Source organism: Manacus candei, unplaced genomic scaffold (assembly GCF_025592945.1).
Source record: "Manacus candei isolate 608988 ecotype Guabito, Panama unplaced genomic scaffold, ASM2559294v1 h1tg000018l, whole genome shotgun sequence".
Classification (NCBI taxonomy): domain Eukaryota; kingdom Metazoa; phylum Chordata; class Aves; order Passeriformes; family Pipridae; genus Manacus; species Manacus candei.
The window spans coordinates 15,622,732-15,648,522 of record NW_026138066.1 but is presented as its reverse complement, the minus strand read 5'-3'; the positions used below and the strand labels follow the sequence as shown (position 1 = coordinate 15,648,522).

The 25,791-nt window shown below is 39.6% G+C and overlaps 1 protein-coding gene across 6 annotated transcripts in view; it reads left to right on the top strand.

Annotated features, from left to right (window-relative positions):
* The window catches only part of BICD1 (BICD cargo adaptor 1), a 171,063-nt gene that overhangs the window by 86,426 nt on the left and 58,846 nt on the right, over positions 1–25,791 (top strand). For all 6 annotated transcript variants that reach the window (XM_051784533.1, XM_051784532.1, XM_051784537.1 and 3 more), the window contains exon 2: positions 185–397. In XM_051784533.1, the coding sequence (XP_051640493.1) occupies positions 185–397 (213 nt within the window). The remainder of the gene's footprint in view (positions 1–184; positions 398–25,791) is intronic.

Genomic DNA, 25,791 nt, shown 5'->3' with positions numbered 1-25,791 from the left:
ATTTCAGCTAGATGAGATGGTGGCCCTCAGCTGCTAGGAGGCTGCTAAGGCAGTATTTATTAGGTCAGAGTTTGGGACTCGCAGATCTATTTCCTTCCCGCTGGCTATGCAGCTGCTTGTTCTTGCTGATAATTTTTCCAGGGCTTCAGTAGTTGTTTCACTGTGCACTGTTTTCCTCTTGCAGGCGTTTGGACAGTCCTTCTCCGTTCACCGCAAAGTGGCTGAGGATGGAGAGACGCGGGAGGAGACCCTGCTCCAGGAATCTGCTTCAAAAGAAGCTTATTACCTCGGGAAGATTTTGGAGATGCAGAATGAGCTCAAGCAGAGCAGGGCGGTGGTCACCAACGTTCAGGCAGAGAACGAGAGGCTCACTGCCATCGTCCAAGACTTGAAAGAGGTAAATGGGGGTGTGCAGGGAGCAAGGGGCTGAATTTTCTTGGAGTATCATGGATAACATGGCTCTGAGTAAGGAAAACAATACAAGAAGTAAAAATGCTCACCTTGCGGTCTGTGATCATCCCTGAAACCACATGGCCTGAAAAGGCTACAATTCAGAAAGGGAAAAATATAACTTTTATTATTTTTAAACAACAACGATGACAAATTCTTATGAGTATAATAAAACCCAATTCAGGAAGCTATAATTTCCTAAACACTCTTAGCATTTTGCATTGTATTTTATAGCACCTACATGTAAGTGAATTTTACATAAACACATTTTCTGCACACTTCTGATTCACGCAACTCCTCTCTTTCTCAGAATTCACATGATTTCCTGGGTATTCTGGATTGGCTAGAATTAGATAAAGCTTTCACCATTCTTCTTCTCCTGTAAAGCAAAATTAAAATACATGCTCATGTTAAGAAAATGGTAACAGTAAGAAAGTCAGATGTAGTTAGTGGCCATATGAGACAATGAATAATTTCAGTCAAGAATTTAGTAATATTTAATAACTTGCCTTTTTCCCCCTTGAAATATGGAAGTTATAGAAAGTTACTTTGCTTACTGTTGTTTCTTAATCCCAGTTAGTGGGAGACTGATATAATTTTATGAGTTTATGCTTTCTCTGTTGATGGTTGCTACATGAATTGTTCCAACTAAAGCTCAACACCAGCCCTACACAAGAGGAAGGTGACTGTTTCCTTCAGCTTTGCTAACAAATTGGCTGTTGCTCCCTTTCTTAGACTCTTAGACACACACATCTTAGACTCACTAAGATGTGTATGTCCCACCTTGACCAGTTAGTTAAGGTGAAATGGAGGATAAGGAATATACTGACCATCAAGTCCTCAGTGTAGGCTGTTTTTCCAACTTGTGTCTGAGAAGATGCACATGGAAGTGATCCCACATCTTCCCTGCATTCCCCAGGAATGCTTGAACATGGGGACTCTCCCCACTGTCCAGCTGCTAGAAGAGATCTTTCCTAGGTGATTCTGGAAAGTGCTTGTTTAATACATTGGTTTGTTAATATTAAAGTTTACTATGTTTTCTGTAGCTGAGTGGAATAGCGTCCTTTTAACCTACAGAAACCCCAGGAACAGGGTATCCCTAGATCAGAGTCCTTTATTCCCATTGAATATTCTTATTTAATGGTTGTACTGGACTTACCTATAATAAAAATCAGGCTTCAATAAGAAGTATTTATGCCATTTATTCACAAGTTACACATAAAATATGTTATTGTAATTGCTGTTCCAGTAGTAAAGAAACAAACAAAATATCAAATTGATATCTACTTATGCTAAAATCTTTTTTGTGGCAGGCAACCAGCTGCTGACACACCTACCTAACTATTTGGTTAAGTTCACAGGTCCTCATGACATGGGGTTCAGTCACAAATGAACAGTTATAGAAAATACCCATTTGTCTTTATACTTGATTCCTTCCCCTGGGATCTCCTTGGGATTCCTTCAAATGCAAATCTCCCTTCCATTTTCTATCATGGTTATTGATCTGTAGGTTGTTCAGGAGGCAGTTTCAGTACCTGTCCTCCCTAGAATATTGATTGTCCTCATTTCCTTGGAGATAATAGTAAACCCTAGTGTGAAGCCAGCTGCAATAATTTCCTCCTTTAATGCTACATAGCAACAAGTCATAGTAGTTAATTAAAGTGCAATAGAGGAATTTACCTGAATAAAAATAAGGCTGATAAACTGACTGTTACCATTAAGATGATATTGTATCCTGAATATAAAGTCCTTGGTTACATTGAACTTTTATTTGTATCACTATAACTGATGTATCTAAAGATAAATGGGATTAGTGCAGTCAGTTCATTATCCAGATTACACCATACACAATTATGATTAATTACTTGAATAATAATAACAGATAGAGGGTGATTGACACCTACTTCCAGCTCTTTGGGATCTTGTCACACTGAATTACACTGGTATTTCACTTTGTGCTCAAAGGAGTCTCACCCTTGTACCCAGCCTGGGGTACCTTGGTCCAACCATGTAAATCCTATAGCTGTGACATCCAAGTATCTGCAGAAATAAGATACCCTTTTTCTCTAAGTGTTTATGACCTTTCTGGGTACTACAAGTAGGAAAAAGCAGACTTAACTTACTCCAGATCTTGACAACCACAAAGATAGGGAAAAAAAATTATGAAGTTTCTTGTAAATTTTTGGGTAAAGCCAGAATTAGATGCTGCCATGGGTAGATTGCTATAATGAGGAAGCAATTTGTTTCTTTAGCCAGTATATTTGAAAATTTAATTAGAGAAAAAAAATGAAAGAAAACAGGATGATCTTTGTGTGAGCAACTGGACTGAGTGATGTAAAGATAGATTCTGGACATAAGTTACCTGGTTGTATCCTGTCTTTTCCTCTCCCTGCCCACCCCCCTCAAGAGAATATGCTTTATACTTGCTTTTTAAACCTTACTAAGGCATCTTATAAACTAAACAACAACAAAAAATCATTCCTTTCACCTTCAGTCTTAGTATAAAAGCTTTGAATAACTGATGTGTTGTTCTGGGAATAGTGTTTTTGTAGGGATGACAGAAATTTATGGTAGTTTATCCACACACTCAGCCACTTATGATACTGTAGACTGATAGCTAGGTTTTCAAAAGATGACCCCTGTTATTGTATCATGTCCCTAAATAATACAATTAGTGCTTCTCCATTCTCTAGCCTGTCATGGGAGTTATCTTATTTATATGTGCTGTTCTCTGAATTTGCACAGAAGTCCACAGTCATATGAATGTGTATGAGCATTTTGTGAACCGTCAGAATACACTCATATGAATGCTGATGACTTTTAGGAATCCTGGGAATTCCATAGCCCCAGAGTTTAAAAATTCATGCATTTTAGCAAGTATCTGCCATACAGTCACAGCTGATGTCTTCAGGGCAGCTTGACCTGGATCCCTCTTGCTATAAAAGGGAATGTATCAGGCTCAGGTCTCTGGAGATTATGCATCTCAGTCTGGGAAAGCAAATAAACTGATTTCAATACTCATATCTAGAAAAAGACATATTTTATTTGAGATCCTGAGCATTTGTTTCACCCTAATGGTGAATAATGAACCAGGAATCTTTGTACAAGATAGTTTTCTAACTTCATGTTAAAATTATTAAAAGAGTAAAACACCAGCAGCATTATTTTTGATGTAATAAAAATCACAGAATATGCCAAGTTGAAAGGGACCCATGAGGATAGGAATACTATTAACTATCACCTAACAAAATAACACATACATTTTGGAAAGCTGGTAGCCCTTTTCTTTCTTTTCTCCCATCAAGACCTCAGATAGGGAACACAGATAGTTATTTGGAGATTTTTAAAATTGCTTTAACTTGAACCAAAAATGTAGTGATTTTAAAACTGAGGCCAGAGAGATCATTTTTTAGCAGTCAGAGACCAGATTGACAAAATCTGTATGTCAGGCACCACATAGTTTATGGTAGGTGGCCTCTCTGTATGGAGAAATAATTATGGTTATTAGCTCATGTAACCTTTTCTAACAGCATATGAATTGTCTGCAGTTATAAATGTTAAAGAAATACTTTTTTTAAAACCATTTTTTAAAAATGCAAGCTTCTGTCACTTTCTAATTCTCTGGAGCAGTTTTTTTTTCCTATTTAAAACCAGTTATAGCTGGGAGATGAGTGACTGTTTTTTCCATTTGTGCCACTGAAAAATCTATTATGGTAACAAAAAGCAGTTTATAGATGCATAAAGAAGTGAAACCATTACCTTGAGAAACTGATAACTGACAGAGGTGGTTATGCAAGCACAGATGACCCAGCTCAGAGGCTGGAGCAGAAAGCGCTCCATTATAGGTTGTATTTGATGATTTCAATGGTCTTCTCCAACCTAAGTGGTCCTGTGATATCCATAGTTAGGAGATCTCCATATATAGATAATATCAGTGTCAGTATATAGATCGTACTCCTCTATCATGATGCCTTGATGCTGGGCATCTGACTCAAAACAGGTGGAAATGAGGGGGGAAAGAGCATGAAGCAAAGAGGAAGCAGGTAGAAAATAGAGATGAAAGGTGATGGTATTGTTTGAGTTTTGTAGGTATTGTGAGACTCAGATTAGGAGTTGGGTGAGGTGGGTAGATGAATGCTTTTGTGTCTGCCAAGGCTGGCAGGTGTAGGTCAGCTCTTTGTTCCCATTAAGACTAGTGAAAAGGAGACAGTCAGGAAGAAAAGGGTTAAAACTCATAGGCTCTCCAATAAATGTCACGGCAGCAGCTGCAGGGATTGCAGAAAGAAATCAGCACCTGGGTACCTGCAGCACCGGCAGTCCGTGAGATAACAGATGAGCAGGGAGGTTTATGTGATGACAATGTTAATGGGCCATGGAAGCAGCACACACCTGGGCTTCTGGAGGGCAAAAACAGGAAGGAGGGCAGTGGACAAGTGGGTGGGAAGAAAAATAGAAATTTATGGTATATTATGTGCTGAAACCAGGTGAAAAAATATCTGAGATGAAGTTGTGCAGCCCTTGAAATCAATGGCTAAACATTTATTCACTTCAGCAGTACAAAAATCTTGCACTTCATGCTAATCAGGAAATGTATGGGTGTGATAGCCTGGACTTTTTTTGGAGGGAACATATGTTTGAGAAGGGGAAAAAATTTATAGTCATCATCTTAAAGTTGACTTTAATCTAAAAAATTAAATATTTCTATATTAAATATAGCTTAAATTCTATTTGGCTATTTCCTATTTAGAAATTATAGTTTTTCAATCTGAAGATTTCGGGATTTTTTTCATTTTTGACAATTTTGAGTAAAGCCTAAGGCCTTTAAATGTGAACACAGATGTAGTCAAGAACCTGTTGTGGTTTAACCAGGACAAACACATCAGTTTCAGGTTCTGGTTTTGTTGCTCTGGTTTTAGACTATAACAGGACTTGGTTACATAATGCTTCCTATATAATGTAAGATATAGTTAAGTCCAAAATCAGAATCCTTTGTATGTTCAATTGTCATCTAGTACTGGAAGCTTCTGCAGTCATTATGTGCCTAAGTTTCCACCTGTAAAATTTTCTGTGCATCTAAAGTTCTGTTTCTACATGCATTCAGGAACACATCTGGCTTGGACTGAGGTCTGTCACAACACTGTTGCTACATTTTGAGCACTGCCGTGGGTGCTACTGAGATCTTCCAAGGAGATGTTTCCCAGCTGACCTCATCACCTAGTTCTGTGATTCCCTCTGGCTCTGTGATTGTGGCAAGGTTTGGGGCTCCAATTTCTTCTCCAGCTTAGGATATATGAATCCAGTTCTTCCTCTGAAGAAAGTGCCATAGAAGTCAGTTGGCAGGCTCTTCGTTCCTTCAGGTGAAGCTGTTCTGCATTGTTGGGGGATAGTTAGTATTTTGTGGGTCAGGGAGAGTGGGAGGGAGCAAACTGATAAGAATGACTTAGCCTAAAGGCTAAGCCACTCAGCTGGGAATAGGGAACTAGTTCTAGTCCCTATTTCAATTAGTGTTTGGTAAGAAATACTTAAATATTAATTGGGGCAGAGACCAGAACCCCAGTCTCTCCTCTGTGAGGTGGCAGCCCTCAGGAAAGCTATTTCCATCCTCCAGAGGGAGTGTGATCTTCAGCCTGGATCTCCCATGGCTAGTGGTTTGACTGAGGAACTCTTGGAGGGACGTAGCCCCAGGTTACCAAGTAAGGCAACTCTTACCAACTCTGTGTTGAAAAAAGACAGAAAAGCTAAGTTTGGAAGAGGAATCGCTGCTAGGAACCATGTATTGCAGGAAACACCTTTTAGCTGCCTGGCTGTTGTGACAAAGTGAACTCCTTTTGATGTTATTAGCTTGCTTTTCCTTGTAGTTGTCTAATTTTCTTTGTGCACTGAAGAGGGAACCTGTGATTGTGCTCTGATGATTACCCTAGCCAGTGAAGTGGTTTAAGTGAGTGCAGTGTTGACTCTGATGATGCATGCAGCATCCTTACTGATCTCTACTCCCTTGTAGTGGTGTCCTGTGCTTCCCAGTGTCTGCATCAATGGCTTTATCCCACTCAATCTGCTGAAGAATGGAACTTTACTTTGACATCTACACCAATTAAATAAAGCCTGTATTAGAAATATTTATCTTCTTGCTAATATTATGCTGGTACTTGCAGCAATGGCCTTTGACCAAGGAATTGAGTGCATCCTTAATCAGTTGGCAGGTGACATTAAGTTGGGCACAAGTGTTGTTCTACTGGAGCATGGGAAGGCTCTGCAGAGGGATCTGGACAGACTTGATCAGTGGGCTGAGGACAATGGTATTGGGGTTCAACAAGGTGAAGTGCTGGGTCCTGCACTTGGAGCATGACAACCCCGTGTTGCACTACAGGCTTGGGAGACAGTAGCTGGAAAGCTGCCCAGCGAAAAAGGACCTGGGGTGCTGGTTGACAACCAGCTGAACATGAGCCAGCAGTGTGCCCAGGTGGCCAAGAAGGCCAATGGCATCCTGGCCTGTATCAGAAATAGTGAGGCCAGCAGGACCAGGGCAGTGACTGTCCCCTGTACTTGGCACTGGTGAGGTCACACCTTGAATCCTGTGTCTGGTTTGGGGCCCCTCATGACAAGAAAGACATTGAGGTGCTGGAGCATGAACAGAGAAGGGTAACAGAGCTGGGGAAGGGTCTGGAGCACAAGTCTGATGAGGGAATGGGATTTGTTTAACTTGGAGAAAAGGAGGCTCAGAGTGACCCTTATTGCTCTTTACAACTTCCTGAAAGGAGGTTGTATTGAGGTGAGAGTTGGTCTCTTCTTCCAAGTAAGAAGTGGTCATACAAGAGGAAACGGCCTCTTGTTGTTGCCAGGGGAGTTTAGATTGACAAAACCTTTTTACTCATTTTCATGTAGTTTTTAGAGTGGTTTTGTGAGGGTGTTATTTTGTAGAGTTAAATGCTGGTGCTTTTTAATGGTTTCCTCTGCCCTGTGCATTTACTTTCCCTGTTCACAGAACTTTACTTCTGAAAAGAAAAAAAATTATTTTCTTTGTATTGGAGGGAGACGGGAAAGCTGTAACTTGTAATCCTAACAAATCTCTTCTCATGCTATGAAATTGATAGGTATACAAATAGACTGTTGCTGTCTATCTGTCAAAGAAAGTGTTTTGAGTATAGGCAGCAAGACCTGTCCAGCTTCAAATGCTTCTGAATGACCTTATTAACTGACAAAGGTTTAATTACACATCTGCCATTCAACTCCATCTTCTCCTTAGTTACCACCAAACACTTTCTTCTGGTTCTTGCTTCACAGTTTGGCCAACAATCCACTCGGGTGAAACCAAAGATGGCCGTGGTAAAGACTTACCCTTTTGTTTCCTGAAATGTGGTTTACAAACCTAAATTGCGATAATCACTCATAAAATGTCTGTGTTTCCAAGTTCATATTCCTCATATGCACCAACTGTAATAGAATAGGAGGGTCAACGGTGCAGGATAAATTTTGTTTAAATTTGTTAAACATTTTGTTGTGTCACTGTTTTCTCAGGGTAATCCTCAGCTCCTTGTTCTTCGGTTCTCACCCTGGAATATACCTGCAAACCACATCTTTGAGTGGTTGTGTTTCTTGTTAATGAGCCCCAAAGAATGACTTCGGATGCAAACTTGTTATCTGACGCATTAATGACACTGTTTTCTTTGGCAAGGTTCGGGCATTTAGCTCTGCTGTGAATAGAGTCAAACAATGGACAGTAGGGAGGTCATAAAAAGGCCAAGTGGGATAATGGAGCATAACCGAGGGACTGTTGCATAAATAACAGAGTGCCTTATTATAAATACTCAAATTCTCAGCTCCTTCTTTCAGAAAGGGACCTTTGCAGGGCCCCAAATAGAAAATGAAAGGGGGTGCACTTTCAGCTGCACTTGGTAATCTGTGGGCAGTAATTAATCAAATCGGGATCTGGCAGTGCTTGTTCTTACATAAGTTCTTTGAAATAATGACCCCTTATTTTTGCTGAGGTAGTGTTTCAAAGCCCCTTATGTACCCCCTTGTGCAAGGTATTGAGTGAGCACATGCTGAGGAAGCCAGAAGTAATTACCTGGGTTTAAAGGAGAGTAAGGCAAATTTCCTGGAGGATGTGGCCATCAGTGCTGCTTACACCTGAAGGGCTGGTTGGGGATGCTGGGAAAAGTATCTGTTTCTCAGCTATCTTGCATCAGTGAGTGATGTACAGCCCCTTGGATGTTGGGCTAATAGCTCTCTGAACTTGTCAAAACATTATTTTTTGTCTTTGTGGCCTTAATTTTTTAAAATATGCTACCTTGCTTTTTTCTAGATGAGGAAGCCCTCTTAAGAACTGCTTGTGCTGACTCATTCTTTTCAGTATTAATTTGCTGGTTAAAAATAACTTGGGCTTTTGTCTATTCAAGTGGTGTGGAGTAAGATGGTTTTTGGCAGTGCTGTGATTAGCTGCAGTGCCAATTTTTACAGAATCCTTGCAATATGATCTGGACTCTCAGGAGCAAGAGCCCAGGAGCTGTGTTGACTTGTACCTTGTGACTTCATTCATTTGCCTGGGATTAAGTGGGAAAGGAAGAATACCCTGGGTGGCTGACTTTCTGAAGCTTAAGCCCAAAAGCTTGAGCGTTCTTGCAGATAAAGTAAAGGCTAAGGAGAAGGAGAAATTTTTGCTGAAAGTCCTCGCTGCCTGAGTGCATGAGCAAATAGAGCATACATTTTGGTGACACATGTCACTGATAAAGAATATTAAATAAAGAGTGAAGGTAAGTTTGTTATCCCTGTTCCAATTAATTTCCTTTGATTTTTTTTTTTAAATATCTTGAGCAGCTTCCAATTAAAAAAAAAAAAAATCAAAGCTTCTCTGAGAGACTAATGTTGTTCTTCTAGTCATTTGGTATTAGAATGTGCCTGGCAATTGTTGAGTGTTTTATGCCTTCAGTTCTCATTGGGATTACAGAACATTAATCTTGGTGCATTCCCAGTCATCAGTACACAAGTGGTGCAGTTGCATTTCTCTTCTCCTGGATGTCCCCATGTGCATTCTATCTCTGCCTGACTTCACCTTCTGTTGTTGATTTTCTCCTGTTCTCTGCATAGGGATGCATCACTGCCTGTTTTCTGTACCTGCTTCCTCCTGAACTTTTGCTCGTGATGAAGCAGAGCAGAACTGATGGCACTGACTGGTTATTGATTCAGAGATGAGATCCACCAAGCAAAACTGATAAATCTAATAATCTCTTCTGGAACTGTGATTAGCACTTGGACCTTGAGAGAAACTCATGCATGCTAATCACACGTGCACAGTAATTACCAGCCAAGGTACTTGACCTTCCACATCTGCTCTTGTTTGTTCAAAAACTATATTTATTTTCAGGGTATTTTTTTCTTCTCTTTTAATCAATACTGATTTATTTGTAAGGGTTTCTCCGGGGATATACTAGGTGATCTGGGGAAATGGGACTTACCTTTTCCTAGGGATATGTCTTGAATATGGAGTATTGCCCATGACCTGACCGCAGAACTGGATGGTTTGCGAGGTGCAAACGCAGTGAGATGGAGCATAACACATCTAATACATGCCTTTGGATAGTTAGCAGCTACTATTTTTGGCAAAAAACCCCACTGAACAAAAAATAAAGAAACCCTGAAAAACATGAGAAAAGTTAGTGTCTTTGGGGTTTATTTTTTTGTGCTCTATATGTTGGCATTTTCTGATTTGGATTCATTCAGCCTACATCTTACAAAAATGAAACCTGTTCTGTGTGGCAGTGTGATGCTATTCTTAAAGGTGGTCCTCTGTGGAGTAGGTTCTCCAGTTCCCTCCTTCTGCCTCAAAGCCTCAAACTCATTACCAGTTTGTCATTGGTATGAAATCATTAATAAGTTCTTGGCTCCCATAGTCTGTGCTAATTGTGCTTTCTTCAATAAACTCTGTTCTCAAGAGGAAAAATATAAGAGGAAGGTGACAGAAGGGTGAACAGCAAGAACCTCAAATATGCCACCTCTTTTTTTCTCCCTTTGCCCTTAGTATAATGTGTGAGACAAGCTGGTTATTTTTAGTTATTCTCAACAGTCAGTGCCAGTCAGCATCCAGGAGGTGGGCAGCAAGTCAGGCAGAGGTCAGACAGTGTTGTCACCCTTTCATTGTGATGGTCAAATCCACTTTTAAGCTTCAGGATTGAGAGAAATGCACTTTTGCTGGCAAATGTTTTAGATGTGTACGTGCAGATGCTCATACATAATCAGAGCTTTTCTGCCTCTGTGAGGTTATTGTTTAAAAAAACCATCAAATAGGTAGGACTAGATGTGAATGCAATTTTTGTCTTCAGTGCTCATTCATTCTGCCTGCATAGCCTTTCTTCTCCTGAAGCATGGTGTGGTGGCTCTTTCAGTTAAATGTGCCTTGAAGGCATCATCATAGATATGTGATTTTTCACTTCAGTGGAACGGTCAGGATGTCTGCTCTGATACTGGCTGTGAACTGTAGGTGAGGAATGGCTGTGGCATTACAGTGTCAGCTGCAGAGTGAGGTGAGTTAAAAATGGGCCATTTCCCATCAGTCCTGCATACCTAGTCACGAAAATTCAATACTGTGATTTTTGGCTACTGATACAGGGTATTTTGCGTTTGCTGCTCATGTTTCCCCACATCTCATTTTCCTAAGGGAAATGGCAACACAACAGCAGCCAGAAAATACTGGATTCTGGTTCTTTGCTTAGTAACTAGATGTGATTAAAATAGCAGGGGCAAAACTCTGGTCAGTGTTGAAAAAGGAAACTGTTTCTCTCGAGTGGTGGTTCATGTGCAGCGGCTGTCTGATGAGGCACACAAGAGGGCTCGAGGCACATAAGAGAAGCAGGGAAGAAAAAGTAAAAAAATCTAAAGAATAAGTAGGGGCAGGGGTCTGTTGTCAAATAATTAGCAACATATTTAAGGGAAAAATTCAATATTTTGGCCAAATCAAGTCAGCAACAAGGTTTCCTAAACTCACTCTGCCTTGTCTTGCTCCAAAAATCTGAGAGGAAAGGGATGGCCTTGCTTTGTTGTGCAAGACATAAATGCAATGTGGAAGAATGACTGAATCCACACACCCCTTTGGAAGATGTTGGAAAAGAAGTTCAAATTCACAAAGATATCTAAAAATGTTTGGAAGCAGAAGCATAAAAGATATCCAAAGAAGCCTCTGGATAGATTTCCTGATGATATATTCAGAAAAGTTCGTAGACATTTTGTAGAGCTGGAGCTCACCTTGTTTTGGCAGCAATTCTCATAAACATTTTACTGCACAGTACGTTGTTAAGCAAGTAGGACATAGCTATAGGTATAGATATATGTGATTAGAGTGTTTTTCTTGTAATTGTATTGAAGATCTTTGAGTCATCATCAAAATTCTTTTGTTTTGGAGGCAGGACATACAGCTGTTTTTCATGCAACTTGGGTTGCCAATGCTCTATAAATGTCAGTGGTGATTTGAAGTCAGTCCCTTGACAGCTTTCATATTTTTTTGCAGTATTTTATGCTTTTGTCCATTGCAAATGCTTTTAAAAAGCCAATTATGAGTTTTCAATTACCACTTTTCTCGTCCTCTAGAAGTTATGACTTACCTAAACTCACTACAGAGCTTCTTTTCACCAAATTCGTTGTGAGATGGAGTTTTATGCCAGAGTCATAACTGCCATAAATCTGTTTTAAAATAAGTCACTTCATAGGCTATAAGTGAAATTGAACTTTAAATTGCTAATAGAATTTAAAAATACCTCTATGTTGTTAGTCCACTTGAAACTATATTAACATCTTCAGGGGAAAGCAGTAATGGCAGTGGATGTTCTGAAGTTTAAAAAGTTTCAGAGCATTGGGAAGAAAAAAGAAAACTAGGTAGGTCTGTAAACTTAAAATAAGAAACATACAACCTTGCTGGTGTTTCTGTTTAAGAAAACCTCCTCCTTTTAGCATGTTATCAATATTAATAAACTTTTTTTTTTTTAATGGTCATCTCTAACACAGGGCAGCTGCACCACCTGCCTCCTGCTGAGTGCAGGCTGTGGGTTGCCTGGGTGAGCTGAGGACCAGTTTTCAGGAATTCAATGAATACTATTACCTAGCTTCCCACTGCAGCAATCAGAAAGGCAAGGCAAATCAACCACCAGCTCAGCTTCAGCAACATTTATGTAAATTAATAATTCTTTTACCATTTACGTTGGGGAATCATATTTCCTTTTCAGATCCAATAAATGCATGTTACAAACTGAAACTCTGAAGTTCCTCTACCACAGTCTACATTTTTGTTCTTAGCTGCACTCATAGATAATGATGTTTTACATAGTCAGAATAACCAGTGCTACAGCCTCTGTAACTCTGTGCCCTGAGGTAGAAAGAGCCATGATCATCTATTTAAAGGCAGAATAGTTAGCAAAAAATGTAGGGTTTTGACTACAACTAGAAAGCTCTTTGCTTCCAAAAGTCTCAAATATGTTGGAGATTGTTTTCATCCCTGTTGTCATTTATTTAAAAATCACGGCAATAACTCAGAGTGAACTGGAGAGATAATCTTTCATTCCATCAAGAAGCAAATGCAAAGGCTGGGTAGCCATCCTGTTTTACATATCATATTGCACTGACCCATTCCTCAGGGGCTGTAAGCAAGCCCAAAACATTAAAACCAAAATAGGCTGGTTTCTTCTTTATTACATGCCTCTGCTTAAAGAAATGTAGCCATGACTGTTTCTTTTCTGTCCAACACTGCAACAAAATTCTTATATATGCTACACCATCCTGCAACGCTGGTCTTATTTCTGAAAGCTCAAACCACAGTCAGGTTTTTTTACATGTATTTAAGTGTTATTGTTTAACAGGATTTTTTTTTAATGCTATGTTTTATAAGGAAACTCTGTCTCTTAGTTGTGCCTTGTAATAGTGGAGACAGCTCGAAGCATCCTAGGTCTGGAGGGTCAAATTATTTTTAAAGCTAGTGCCACAGCTGAAAAACAGTTCAGGCCCTATAAAGGTGTCATTCAGTGGTGTGGTAAAATGGGTTGTGGAAACAACAGTAAAGTAAAATAAACACATGTCACCTCCTCCACTGAAGCACATAACTCAGGGGCTGCTAGGGTGCAGAGCCATGTGCCCTCTCCTGTTTTTGCTTTCCATCTCCTGTCTGTAATCCATTAGAAACTTCTATTATTTCAGCATGATGGGGGTCAGCTTCTAAACATGATTTATTGCTGCTTTCTCTCATGAATACAGAGACAGAACCTGTGCTTTCAGCTAGGCTGTTCTCCAGTTAAATTCAGATTTTTTTTCCTTGCTCCAATTTTTACTTTATAGTGTAGGATTTTATTGCACAGCCTTGATAGCCTATTATTGTTCAACCAAGGGTGGGGAAAAATAATTAGGTATGAGAGAGATTGTATATGAAGTAGATATTTTGATTTTTGATTGTCTTGGGAAGCACTTTCATGTTAGATTTAAAAAAAAAAAATTAGTATTGTCCTAAAGTTTTCTATTTGCTTTTAGAAAATAAGAATAAGCACTGAAACACTGATTTAACCCTTTGGCAAAGTGCACTTGTAATATGAAGTGTCTGTCTCTCTCTCATCCTCACCTTTCCTCCTGTGCTGCAGCCTCTGATGCCTGTGGTGGTACCCTGTTCACACAGTTGGCCAGCTGAACAACAAGCCCATTGCAGCACTAGTATCTGGAATTTTCACAATGAAAAGCTTTACTGAAAGATTAAAATGTCATTTATTTAAAGAACTTAAGCTATGCAGATAGATAAAGAATAAACAAATTCTTTTAATAGCAGAGATAGTTTTCCCGAGGTGAACATTTTTCTGTATTTATGTACTTAGTGTTTCTCAGAAGAGGCCTCAGACTTCTTTTAAAACAAATTATTCATCATGTATTATTGTCACAATGTCCAAACCACATCCCACCACTTCTCTTAAATCCAGCCAGATTTAAGGTACAGTTGTACCGAGAGGTTTAACTGTGGTGATGGAGATGTGTCATGGTGTGCTGAGCTCCCTTGTGCATGGCTGGGCTTTCAGAGGGCACTGACTGCAAGGAATGTGGTCCTAGCCGAGGTTTTCTGTGCTGTCTGGTAGCTGGCTGGCAGCTAGTGATAGTACTTGGGGCTTATTCAAAGAGGATTTTTTCTCCCAGAGGAGAGGGATGAATTTCCTGTGGCTCCAGCGTGGCTTTTCTGGGAGTGGATAAGCAGGACAGCAGTCAAGTTCTGAGGGGACGTGGATGTGAAAGAACAACCAAAGCATTAATAGATCATCATTCACAATTATGATAATGAATGTTAAGAGGATGTCTCTGGATTGATGGGATGGTAGGCTTTTGTTTGTTTGCCAAGATCACTGCTGTGCAAGGTAAGTAGGATTGGTTGTTCTGTGTTTTAAGAGAAGCTAATAAGGGAAAAAACATTCAAAGCTGATATCACCAGGTCTTTTTATCAGCCAGGAAGTGGCTTTTGCAAACCTCCTTCGCTGTTGTTTCTGAGTAAAGGGAGAACTACAGATCTGTCTTCTCTCGCAGACTCAAACATCTTTCCCGTGCATTCCCTCCCACGAGGACTGCATTCCTTTCTTTACCTGTGCATTATTGACTTTCATATATTTTACAGCCTTTTACTTCTAATAATTTTGTGCCTTACTCTGGCCAGACACTTGCATTTCAACTATCCTCCATGTAAAAATAGCCTGAAGGCAGACTCAGGCATGCACTCCATCTTCAACTAAGTTAAGAAATTCCTTATTCAGGGAATGCAGTTGGTTATATCCTTCAGCACTGCGCCATTATAGAAAAATCACCATCCCTCAGCTTTGTGCCCTGATTCCAGGACATTAAACCTCAGAGTTACTGTGGAAAAAACTAATGCAGGATTTGCATTGGAATAAAGTTCTGCAACATGGAAAACATTTCCAACCTTCTTACATTGCAAGAATTACCCCGGAAGGCTTTTTTTTCTCTATGGTACAGAGAACTGGCTACAAGAAGCATTTTACTTGGTGCCAGCTAAGACTTGAGAAGCTCTGTTCTAGTCTGTGGCCTTATTTGACTTGTTCTTTTTAAATGTTTCTGTGAGGAATAGGTTTCTGAGACCCTAAGTGCTGTGCTTTTTTTTTTTTTCTTCTTTTCTTTTTTCCTTATTTTTTTACTTTTTTTCCCCATAATTGGTCTCATCTAGGTATCAAGAGGCATCAAAGACCTGCTTGTCTGCATGGTATATTTACAGTTTTTGGCCAAAGTTAAACCCTAAGGCATCATTGTTGACTTGTGATGAACTAGATGTAATATATATTTACCTCATTGTTTCAAATTTGCTCCTAAAGACTGCTACATGTTGGTGTTTAACGGTTTGCATAGTGGCATGCTAAGTGAAAGAAAAAACAAGGAGATAAAACCCTCAACACCTCTCTTTGATGAACTAATTTTCTTGTCCTCTGTGTGCAACACTGCACTTTGAGCTCACAAATGAGTTTTTAGCTGTTAACGATAATAGTGATAAAACCAGTTCTTTTTCTGAAAAGGCTGTGCTGTGCTCTGTAGGCAAGGAAATACTCCACTGACTGCTCTAATTAAGGCATTTCTCCTTTGGAACATATGGCAGGATGGGATAAATAGGCAGGAAGAAGGAAGCTTTTTTTCTCTGACCAAGGTATTTTTTTTCTCCTGTGTGTTTCACACAATTGTATAAATTCAAAAAGTGCCCCAAACCAGCCATGGTTTACCTTCTGTGGCTAAGGTTTTGGCTGTCTATAAATGCTGTCACACGTGTTTTGGCTGGGCATACTAGTTGTGCTCTAAACTAGTCTTCTTTATTGGCAAGATAAAGGTGTATGTGCTGTTCAAGATAATCTTCTCCAAAAGAAAACCCTACCTATGAAGAAACCAAACCCAAGGTAGCTACAAGCAGACTGCACATAGTTCACATTCATTCTGAATTGTGGTCCTTTAAAAAAGAAAGCCCACAAATTAGCAGGAATGGGGTATCTGTGTATGTGATTTCCTTTTAGAACTACTAATACTATAATGCTGGGCAGTCCATAATATTTGATTCCAGGGGAAAAGAAGTGAAATTTTCTGGCTTACCCTCAGAACATTATATTTCATAGGGGAGTCATTTTCTAATATTATGGAAATTATAAAGATCATCTGGATAAGTGAGGACTAGCAGTTCCTCCTACTGCCATCTGTTCAACTCCCTGCCTACTTGGTGAGATAATTTAACTAGTCTGTTCTTATAGTGCACATTTATCTTATTCATATGAGGGGTAAAATACTATGGAAATAAATTCTGTTTGCAATAAGACTTTTTTTTTTAAATCAAGACATGTTTTGCAGATTTCCTACCTCTGTATATGAAGGAACTCATTGTTTTGACTGATGATCAAAATTTTACACTAAGTTTTAAATATGATTTAAAGTTCTTAAGGAGTATAATTTTTACAAATTCGTTATAATGAGATGAATTTTTTCCCCTTATGGAGATGCTGAGGCACTGAGGCTCAATTTTTAGTATCTGGCTAAGAGATCGCCGTTTTTAGTAGCTGGCTACCCTCTTGCATTTTTTGGTTCTTCTGACACTTGGTGATCTATGTGAGATGGTGGAGAAAGATTGCGTTGCATCCTAAAGCTCAGAAATTCCTGGGATTCTTGTATCCACAACACTGTCTCAAGAGTACTGCTTTTCCTACCCAAGGTTCAAATATTGTAATCTTTTTTCGAGTGTTCCTGGTATTGAAGAGCTTTTAACAAAGGTAGTATGCATCTATTTGGTTCTTCTTTATATCTTGTGAAAGAAGACCCAGACTGTCAGGTACCAACTCTGTTTCACATATATTTTATGTGCTTAAAAACACAGAAATAATTAGCAACACTCTGTATTTCCCCTGATGGAGTATTTAAACAACCTATCCTTTTGTTTTGTTATTTGATTACAGAGTATTACAACTGTCTTTCTCCTTAAAGAAAAGTTTTTTATTTCACTTTAAGAAATCCCTTCTGTATCAACTCTTTTTCTTCCATTTCCCCATTACTTTCAAAGCTGTGTACCAATGCTAAATCCAAGTTGCCAATTCAGATTCTAAGCAGGAAAAATTGCATCACTGGCTTTTGTTCTCCTGTGAAAACCCATAATAATGGAGACTGCCTTATATAAAACAGTCTCCTTTCACCTTCGAAAACAAAGAAGAGTTCCTGTCTGAAACAAGTACTGCAGCATTTCAGTGTTTTGAGAGACCTGTACTGAGCTTTATCCAGAGCCTTGACTGTCCTTATCAGTGCAATGCACAATCAGCACCAGTGTTGGTGTGATGAAATGCGTGGTACTGTCAGAGCACCATCTCCAAGCCATTTCCCAGGGCTGGGAAAAGGGGAACCTTCGGACTTTGTGCAGAGCTTGACAGAGATGATGCTTGACCTCCAGACCAGTGCAAGAAAATACCTGTGCCACAGGCTGGTGTAGGTTTTGTGTTCTGCTGCCACCTTACCCATCCCTTCCAGTCTTGCACTTGTCAGAAACATGGACTCCTAGTAAAAGCTCACCAAACTGACAGTGTATTCTGTATTCTTCCCCTGAATATCCTGTATTTGAATCAGCCTTTTGCAGAAGAGAAAGGGGCTGATGCTAGGGCTTGTGGCATGGGATATCTCTTATCACAGTCTGTTACACCTAGGCAAAATGTGTGAAGGTAGTTCTGTAGTAAGAGTTAAAAATAAGATTTGGGTGTGATTAGTCAAGGTCTGACTGACCTTGATTTACTACCCTTCATTTCAAGCAAGCATTCAGAGCCTTGTCAAAATAAAAAGAATGAAAAACCATATTATGATATATATGACAGAAAAAAAAAAATATATATGATAGGATATTATGACTGACTTTTTCTGTTGTATGCTTTTAATGTGGGCTAATTAACACACACTAGCTGGTACATGTTAAAATATGCATTCTCACCTAGGCAGGTCTGCACTGTGGAAACAAAAATTTGTGTCCACAAGGATTCCCCAGCCTCTCCTTCCACTGAGCTGAGAGCCAAGAATATGACAACTCTTTTGCTGACTGTTGGGTTTTCTTTTTCAAAATGATGAGTTGGTTTTATTTTGTTTTTCTTAATTAGATTTCCCCCATGAATATGAGAATATGGTCTTAAAATTAAGGGGTAACTTGGGAGAACATTTTAGTTTAAAAAAAAAAAAAAAAGGACTTTGACTGCCAGAGGATATCTTAAGGTTTATGAAGAGTATTAGAGACTGGTTTGTCCCTCTGTCCACAAGACAGAGAGCATAGTGACACAGACTGCTGCTTTTGGTCTCTGATTCTGATTTTTGTTATTGAGGTGTTTTAATTTCTTTCTTTTTAGCAAATAAATAAACACCTTAAAACATTTGTTAAGACTGGGGTACTAATGCATTTTATTGATGAGGTTTGGCAAAGGAGCAGCCTGCAAGATTAGCAATCTTTTTTTACTTTCTTGCAACCTTTATTAAAAGTTTAAAAAGTTATTAAAAATTTAGCTATTTTGAATTATTTGTTTGTATTTCATTAACTCCCGTTTAACCCAAATGGCAGATACTGGGGAGAAACTAGTATTTAATGGAGGTTCAACATACTCATGCCTCTGTTGAAAAAATGGTGAATAAGAAGTAAAAGTTGGAGGGGTAGAAGAACAAAAGATTTTGGCAGTCCTTATTGGGAAGAAAAAGGACCAAAAATGGTAGAGGAGAGAAAAAATTGAATTGATGGTGGTGTTGGGCAGGGTGGGATGTTTTTATTGCTGAGTTTAGAACAAGTCAGGGCAGAAAAAGCTTTCAGTACAATGTTTAGATTTGAGAAAAACGGTTGAAAAAGATTTACTGGAATTTCTCTGGGTCACCCAAACACTTCCCCAAGAGAATGAGAAAAAAGATAATTAAAGTCTGTTTGGAACAGGAGTGTTCAATTTTGCTTGAAGTCTTTCTTGTCTGTTAGGAAACTTGCAGGCCTACTCTGAAATATGGAGTTTACTGAGTAAAAGCGGTTTCTAAATAAAATAGCAGCTTGGTCAGTGTCAAACAGCAGCCCATCAGAGCAGTGCTACAGCAGCTCCAGCCCCTTAATGGGATTGGCTGAGGAAAATGTTTAGGCTTTATGCTACGTTTATTTACAGAAAGGGCCTGGCAGAAGTGGTTGTGATACTGTGAGAAACAGAGTCTCGTGATAAAATAATTTTTCAAATTAGAATTTATTATATAGTAGAAGCAAGCAGCACTGGGTGACAGAAGGAGTCTTGCTCCTAAACCTGCCACCGTGTATCAGATACACAGTGTGTGTATCTGATACTTATTTCAAACCTCTCATACGTATTCATTACATCATATACATTTTACATCACTATTGCAGGTGTTCAATATATGTTTTTATTTTTACAGCTAAGTCTAATTTGTTATCTCTACGACAGGTTATAAATCCATATGTTCTTCAACAAAAGGAGCCAGCATGCTACTGACCTGACCTGGTTTGGACATAATTTGTGGCTAGGAGGACAGGGAAGGTGATGGTCTGTTTTATGTCTTTATGGGGGTGCAATTAAGTTTTACAATCCGTTTGTTTTTCTTCTTTCCTGAGGTTACGTTAACCCATTTGTTTCCTTTGCTGACACAAATTTAGAGTTTATTACAATACTATAGTTTGCTAGGCTAATAACCATGAGTACATCTGCATTCTGTCTAGGTGCTCCTGAAACTCAACTGACATGATTTCTGGGGGACTCAAGAGTGTGTGGAAAAATTATTTAGGATTCAGAGGCTATTGTCTTATCCTTTTGTTCCTATCTGAGAGCAGTCTCCAAAAGCTTCCCATTTAGTGATGAAAGCTGGGAAGGTCCACAGGGAAAGGCACAGTTCTTACTTTCTGAGGACCAAGGCCAGAAATGGATTTTTAGCTTAAACTTGAGGCTTTGAACTGCACACAGAAAGAAATCTGTACCTTCATGGAAACCCAGGGATTTTGACTTAGTGCCTCCCACACAATTAATGTCTCTGATTTGTGATGGGGATTTTCTTTTCCTAAAGCAGCTCAGCTCTCTTCCCTGTGCTTGCTGCAACTTTGCCACTCCTGCAGCAGACACTAAACTGCTGCAAAGTGATGGCCACCATACTCTGGAACATTAAAATGGGTAGCACTTTAATTTCATATACTGGGGCAGTTTGGCCACTTGGTCTTAGGGAGCTTTCATCAATTGAGGGAGGATGAGGGCAAAGAACAGGTAGGTATGGCTGCAGGGTTAATTTTTTCTCCTCATTGTTTCTGGCTTTCTCAATAGGCAGTTGCACTCTGTACAGGCTGAACAAAAATTACCTGTGCTACAGAAGCTTTGATGTGATCAAAAGTAGAGTCTTATTAGACAAGGAGTAATACACTGCCAAAAGGTGTGATTACACCAGAAGTTCTGTTGGTTTTTTTTTTTTTTCCTATTCTGCCCTTCTGTTAAGCAATGTCCTACATTACACTGCACAGAGAGCATGGTGCAAGTGTATAAGTGTGCTGTGTATCCTGTGACCCATATATATATTTATGTGTAGGTACACAAGATCAGAAAGATGCCAAATCTGTTCTTTGGTTGAGATGCTGGGTAAACTCAACCTCAGGATAACAATTAAGAGCTGAAGAAATTGTTATCAGCCCAGATTGTCTTCACTGCAGACACTGGTAGCAGCACTTCAATGATGAAAAACCTGAGAATAGTCCACAGCTGTAGGTATGACATAGAATATATTGATCAATTACCAAAGGGAAGTTCATAAATCTCATCTTAGTCCTGTTGCTTGTCTGAATTCTGACCTAGTTCAAGTGTGATGTTGTTTTTTCTCCCTGAGGATAGCTGTCATTTTACTAGATTGATTATTCTGCTGCACTTTTTTGCAGTGTAGCACTGAATTCAGTTGTGCTGTATCGAACCATTGGGATTACAACAGAATAAGAACTGTAAAACTTGCATTTAAATAGTTATTTGATGAAATTGATGTTGAATTTCATTAGAAATGGTGTTACATCAAGATCTTAGTTGAGTAGTTTAAAAACTCTGAGGAGATTTAAGAACACTGTAATGAACTTGGAGCCATCCTCTAATGTTTTGTTATATTTTATATTAAAAATCAGTTAGAAGAAAACAAAGGGAGTATGATCTATCATTCAGCAGTGGTCTGCTGGGATGGTAGGAAGCAGAGGGAGCAATTAAGACCTTGGACTGCAATCCTTCACTACCATGGAAGTTTCTTAGCAGTATCTGGAGATTCACAGTCCAGCACTCCAGTGTCACACATGAGTGCCCTTATACCTCGGGGGCATTGCTGTTGAGGGCTGGGTGGGGAAGCTGTCATGCTGCCCTCACCTCCCGCAGGTGATCAAACCTGCCAGGGCTGGGCAGTGGGGTCTGGCATCCCCCCCGTCTCACCCAGCTGTCACTGGCAGGCTTGAAGGCTTGAGCAAAGGCTGAGTTCAGAATTTGGAAACACTGATATTGAGATAGAGAAGACTTAAGTGAACATATCTTTGAAATTCGATGTTTTCCCCTCTACTTTCCACATGGACATGTTTTTTCTAGATTTCCATAAATGTGGAAAGAAAGCAGTTCCTCCTTTATCAAGGTCCTTGAGTGCAACTTGAGCGAGGACAAGAAAACTGCTTCCCTTTCTTGCTAACTTGGGACTCTGCAGCGGCCCAGCTCCAAGAGCTTCCCAGTCCCTTTGCTCACATGTGCTATAATGATCATCAAGACTTGATATTTACCACAAGATACTGGCCTCCTCATGCCACAATGTGTTTATAGAAAATTATCAGTGCTTTAGTGAACATTATCTTTAGGTTACTGAAGAGCTGTTTGAAGCTTTTTTTTGTGGGTGTTCCCAATTCAGTTCTTTTATCCATATCTTATTATCAATAATCAGTTTTAGCAGAAGTCTGTATCAGGCCAACACCCGTTGTGAGCTGGGTGAGAGTCCAGTAGGAACAAATCATGAAACAAAAACTGCAGTTGTTTTAAGGGGGAATATAAGAGAGTAGGAAAAAAGAGAATTAAACATAATTTTAATATCCATAGGTGAACAATCCCATAACTTGCCTGATATTTTACTCACAGAGTAAATACAGAATTTTTTGGCTTTTTTTTTTTTTTCCATTTTGATGCATTGCAGGCGGTTATATAGTATTCAGTGTTTATTCAATTCCCAAAGGAATAATTTAATTCTAAGGCTTTGCAGCCATAGGCAACATGCTTCAATTATCTCTGTCAGAGTTACGGTATTAACAGTCAGCCCTTGTGCTGTGTTCTTATGGCATACATCTGTATTTCAGTTCTGCATGCTAAGCAGCAAGAATCTTCTTTGCTCAGCCTTTTAAGGAGAAGATAGGAAACTGTCAACATAAAAATTACTGCTGCTGACTGTAATATATATATATGAAGTAAATATGTGAGATTTACAGTCTGTATTAAAATTTAAAAAAAAAAGGCAGATTGTAAAAGCCAAGATCAGGTTTCAGACCAATTTATACTGAACCATTAAGAGTACTATAGTGTTACAGACACGATTCATGAGTACAGGTATTTTCACTGCCCATATCAATAAATTCAAGTAACCTTCAGTGCAGTTTACCTTATCAAATCTTCTATGTAGACATTTGTATTCATGAATCACCATGTGCACTGTAATGAGTAAAAATTATGTGTAAAATTCAGCCCTAAAGGATGTAGTTTATAGACGGATGAGGTACTTGTCTTTGACTGTATTTGCCACCTAAGTCACTCAAATATGTGCTCTAAAATAAAAATCCTAAATCTTTGAGGAAAAAAAGTCATCAAGCCATTTTCATATTTTTAATATTAATCAACTGCTGTTTCTGAATTGATGTTTCTGTTCATGCCACACAAGCATGAGTGGGAGTGGGTGGATGCTCTGCAAACAAGGTCAAATAAGCTGCAGAATGCTGTGCTGCTTTTTGCAGCAGATGGGTAATGTTACATGGATTTTAATTACTGCAATTGCTCCTGGCTTTGAGGAAATACTCTCCCTTAATAATGACAAAATTGGCCACATAATTATATTTAAATTTTGTGGCACAGATGTGTTTGTTTAAAGATGCCATGCCTCTGCCCTTCTGGAGAAGAAGGAGAGTTACTGAAGTTTATCTTTCTTGTTGGTCCTCCTTTCATAGCAACTCTTTATACTGTACTGATATTTTTCAAGGGGAACTTGAAAGAGCCTGTCATCATTGGGAGGGTGGTGGGTGCAGATTCACAAAGAGCTTTTAAAACACCTCTGCAGCTGACAATCTGCAAGAATAATTTTGTCGAGGAAAGCTTTGCTATGAGCATGGGTTTATGGAGCTCCTTTGATGCTGAGCTCTTGCAGCTCCTCTGCAGCACAATAGAGAATGTGCCAGCAGATGACCAATCGAAACAGATTTGTACGTGTGAATAGTTTCTTTGTATCCTTTGGCCACTTATTCACATTACTTTCTAGAAAGTATTAAAGGTTTCTTCTTTATTTCTTTCAATATATTTCTCCTTTCCCAGTCCACCCTGAGGAACCGTGAAGGAATATAGTGTTAATTGGGGTCTCCTATTCTTCTTCTTTCCTCTTCTGCCCTGCCCTGCCATCTAGTTTGTGTTGTCCTTAATTGCCCATCTCCTTGTATGTCGTGCAAGGGCATCCAACGAGTTTGCTCTGTGATGGGAGCTGTCTGGAATCCTCATTTCTTATGTGCCCTTCTGGTTGTAGAGGAGAGAGAGGTGGCTGAAGATGGATACGGTGGTCAAATGGAAGCCTCCTGCAGGGAGGAACAGATGCATTTATTTTCCTGCCTCCTGTGTGTAGGAGAGGAAATGCTGTTTTCCTTTTGCAGTGTGAAAGATTCTGATTCAGATTAGGCATTCAAAAGAGATCTTTGACAAAGCCAAAAGTAAAGCCAGAAGAGTTTCTGGGAAAGGTGATGCTTTCTGCCATTGGAAGTGTTTGAGAAGAGATTGGACAGATACCAGGGATGACATAGATGTAGTTGCTCCTATCCTTGGAAAGGTAAATGGACTAGAAGCTGCCGAGAGGTCCCTTTGAGATCCATTTTTTATGATTTTTATGATCTTTGGTGAGCTGAGGATCAGGATTAATTACATGTCTGATTAATTTGAGCTCAGCCCACTACTAATTTAGCTGCACTGTCCCAGGGACCAGATTTATTAGTGCTGCTGCCCAGCCTATCAACACAGTCTCAGCTTTCTGAGCTCTCCCACAGCGCTGCAGCACAGCTCTCCCGCAGCAGGAGAAAGCAGAGGCATTTCCTCACAGACATCGATATTGCGATTTTTAGCTGGTGTTTACAGGACCAAAGATTGGCTTGGTATGCAAATTGAAAACAGTCAGAGCTTAAGCAGTATTGTAACACAGTGCAGGATGGGGATGCTGAGCTGAGAGCCTGGGCCTGGCACGTGCATCTCTCGGCAGCATGGTTTGATTACTGGTATAAGGAATATAAGGAAGGTAGGATTGACCTAGCAGTGAGCTGTAATTAAAATAGCTCCAAGTCCTAAGGAGGGGAGACAGTTGCCATGGGGAATGGAAAGCTTAGTAGGAGTGTAGCTCTGTGCCTGAAACATGGGAGAATGCCCAGCGTGCTCGGAGATGGGTTACTACAGGGAGCACTGAAACCCATTCTGACATCAAACGTTAGAAGAAAGCAATGTGAAAACAAGCAGTCAATAAACAGGGACATATTTTTCCATACCAACCAAGCATAATGAGGCCTAAAATAGTAAAGCTCATCCCTCTTACTTGTGTGCTTTAGTGTCTTTTCTCTTTCTTCCTTTCCACTCTCAGGAGTTCACTTTACTGCTCCTGGCTCCTCAGCATTTCAGTGCATACAGTGAAATCTTAGTCCTGCTGGAGGCAGTATTAATTTTGCAGTTTACATCGGTGGGAATGGGTTTCCACCTCTGGAACTTGGAACAGATCAGGCAGTTGTTGCTGAGCAGTAAGCATATCCAAATTAGAAATGGCATGTTTTCCTATTCTCTGCCTCCTGCTAGCACCAGTGTCTGTGTGTCCACCCTGTCAGCAGTGTCAGGGAGCATAAATACCATTAAAACTAATTTTTTTTGCTTGTTTGTTTTTTTTATGGGATGGCTTCCTGCTCTTGATCTGGCTGATGATGTGAAAACTAGTGCTGGCCCAGGGGAGGGTCAGGACCTGGGAGCAGCAGCTGTGGGACTGCTGAGCTTAAACTGATCACAGACCTGCACCCTGTTAGCACAACTTCTCTTTTGTTGGCTAGCCAGTGTCCCTTTGGGTCTGGTAGGAAATTTGGCATTTTGGACC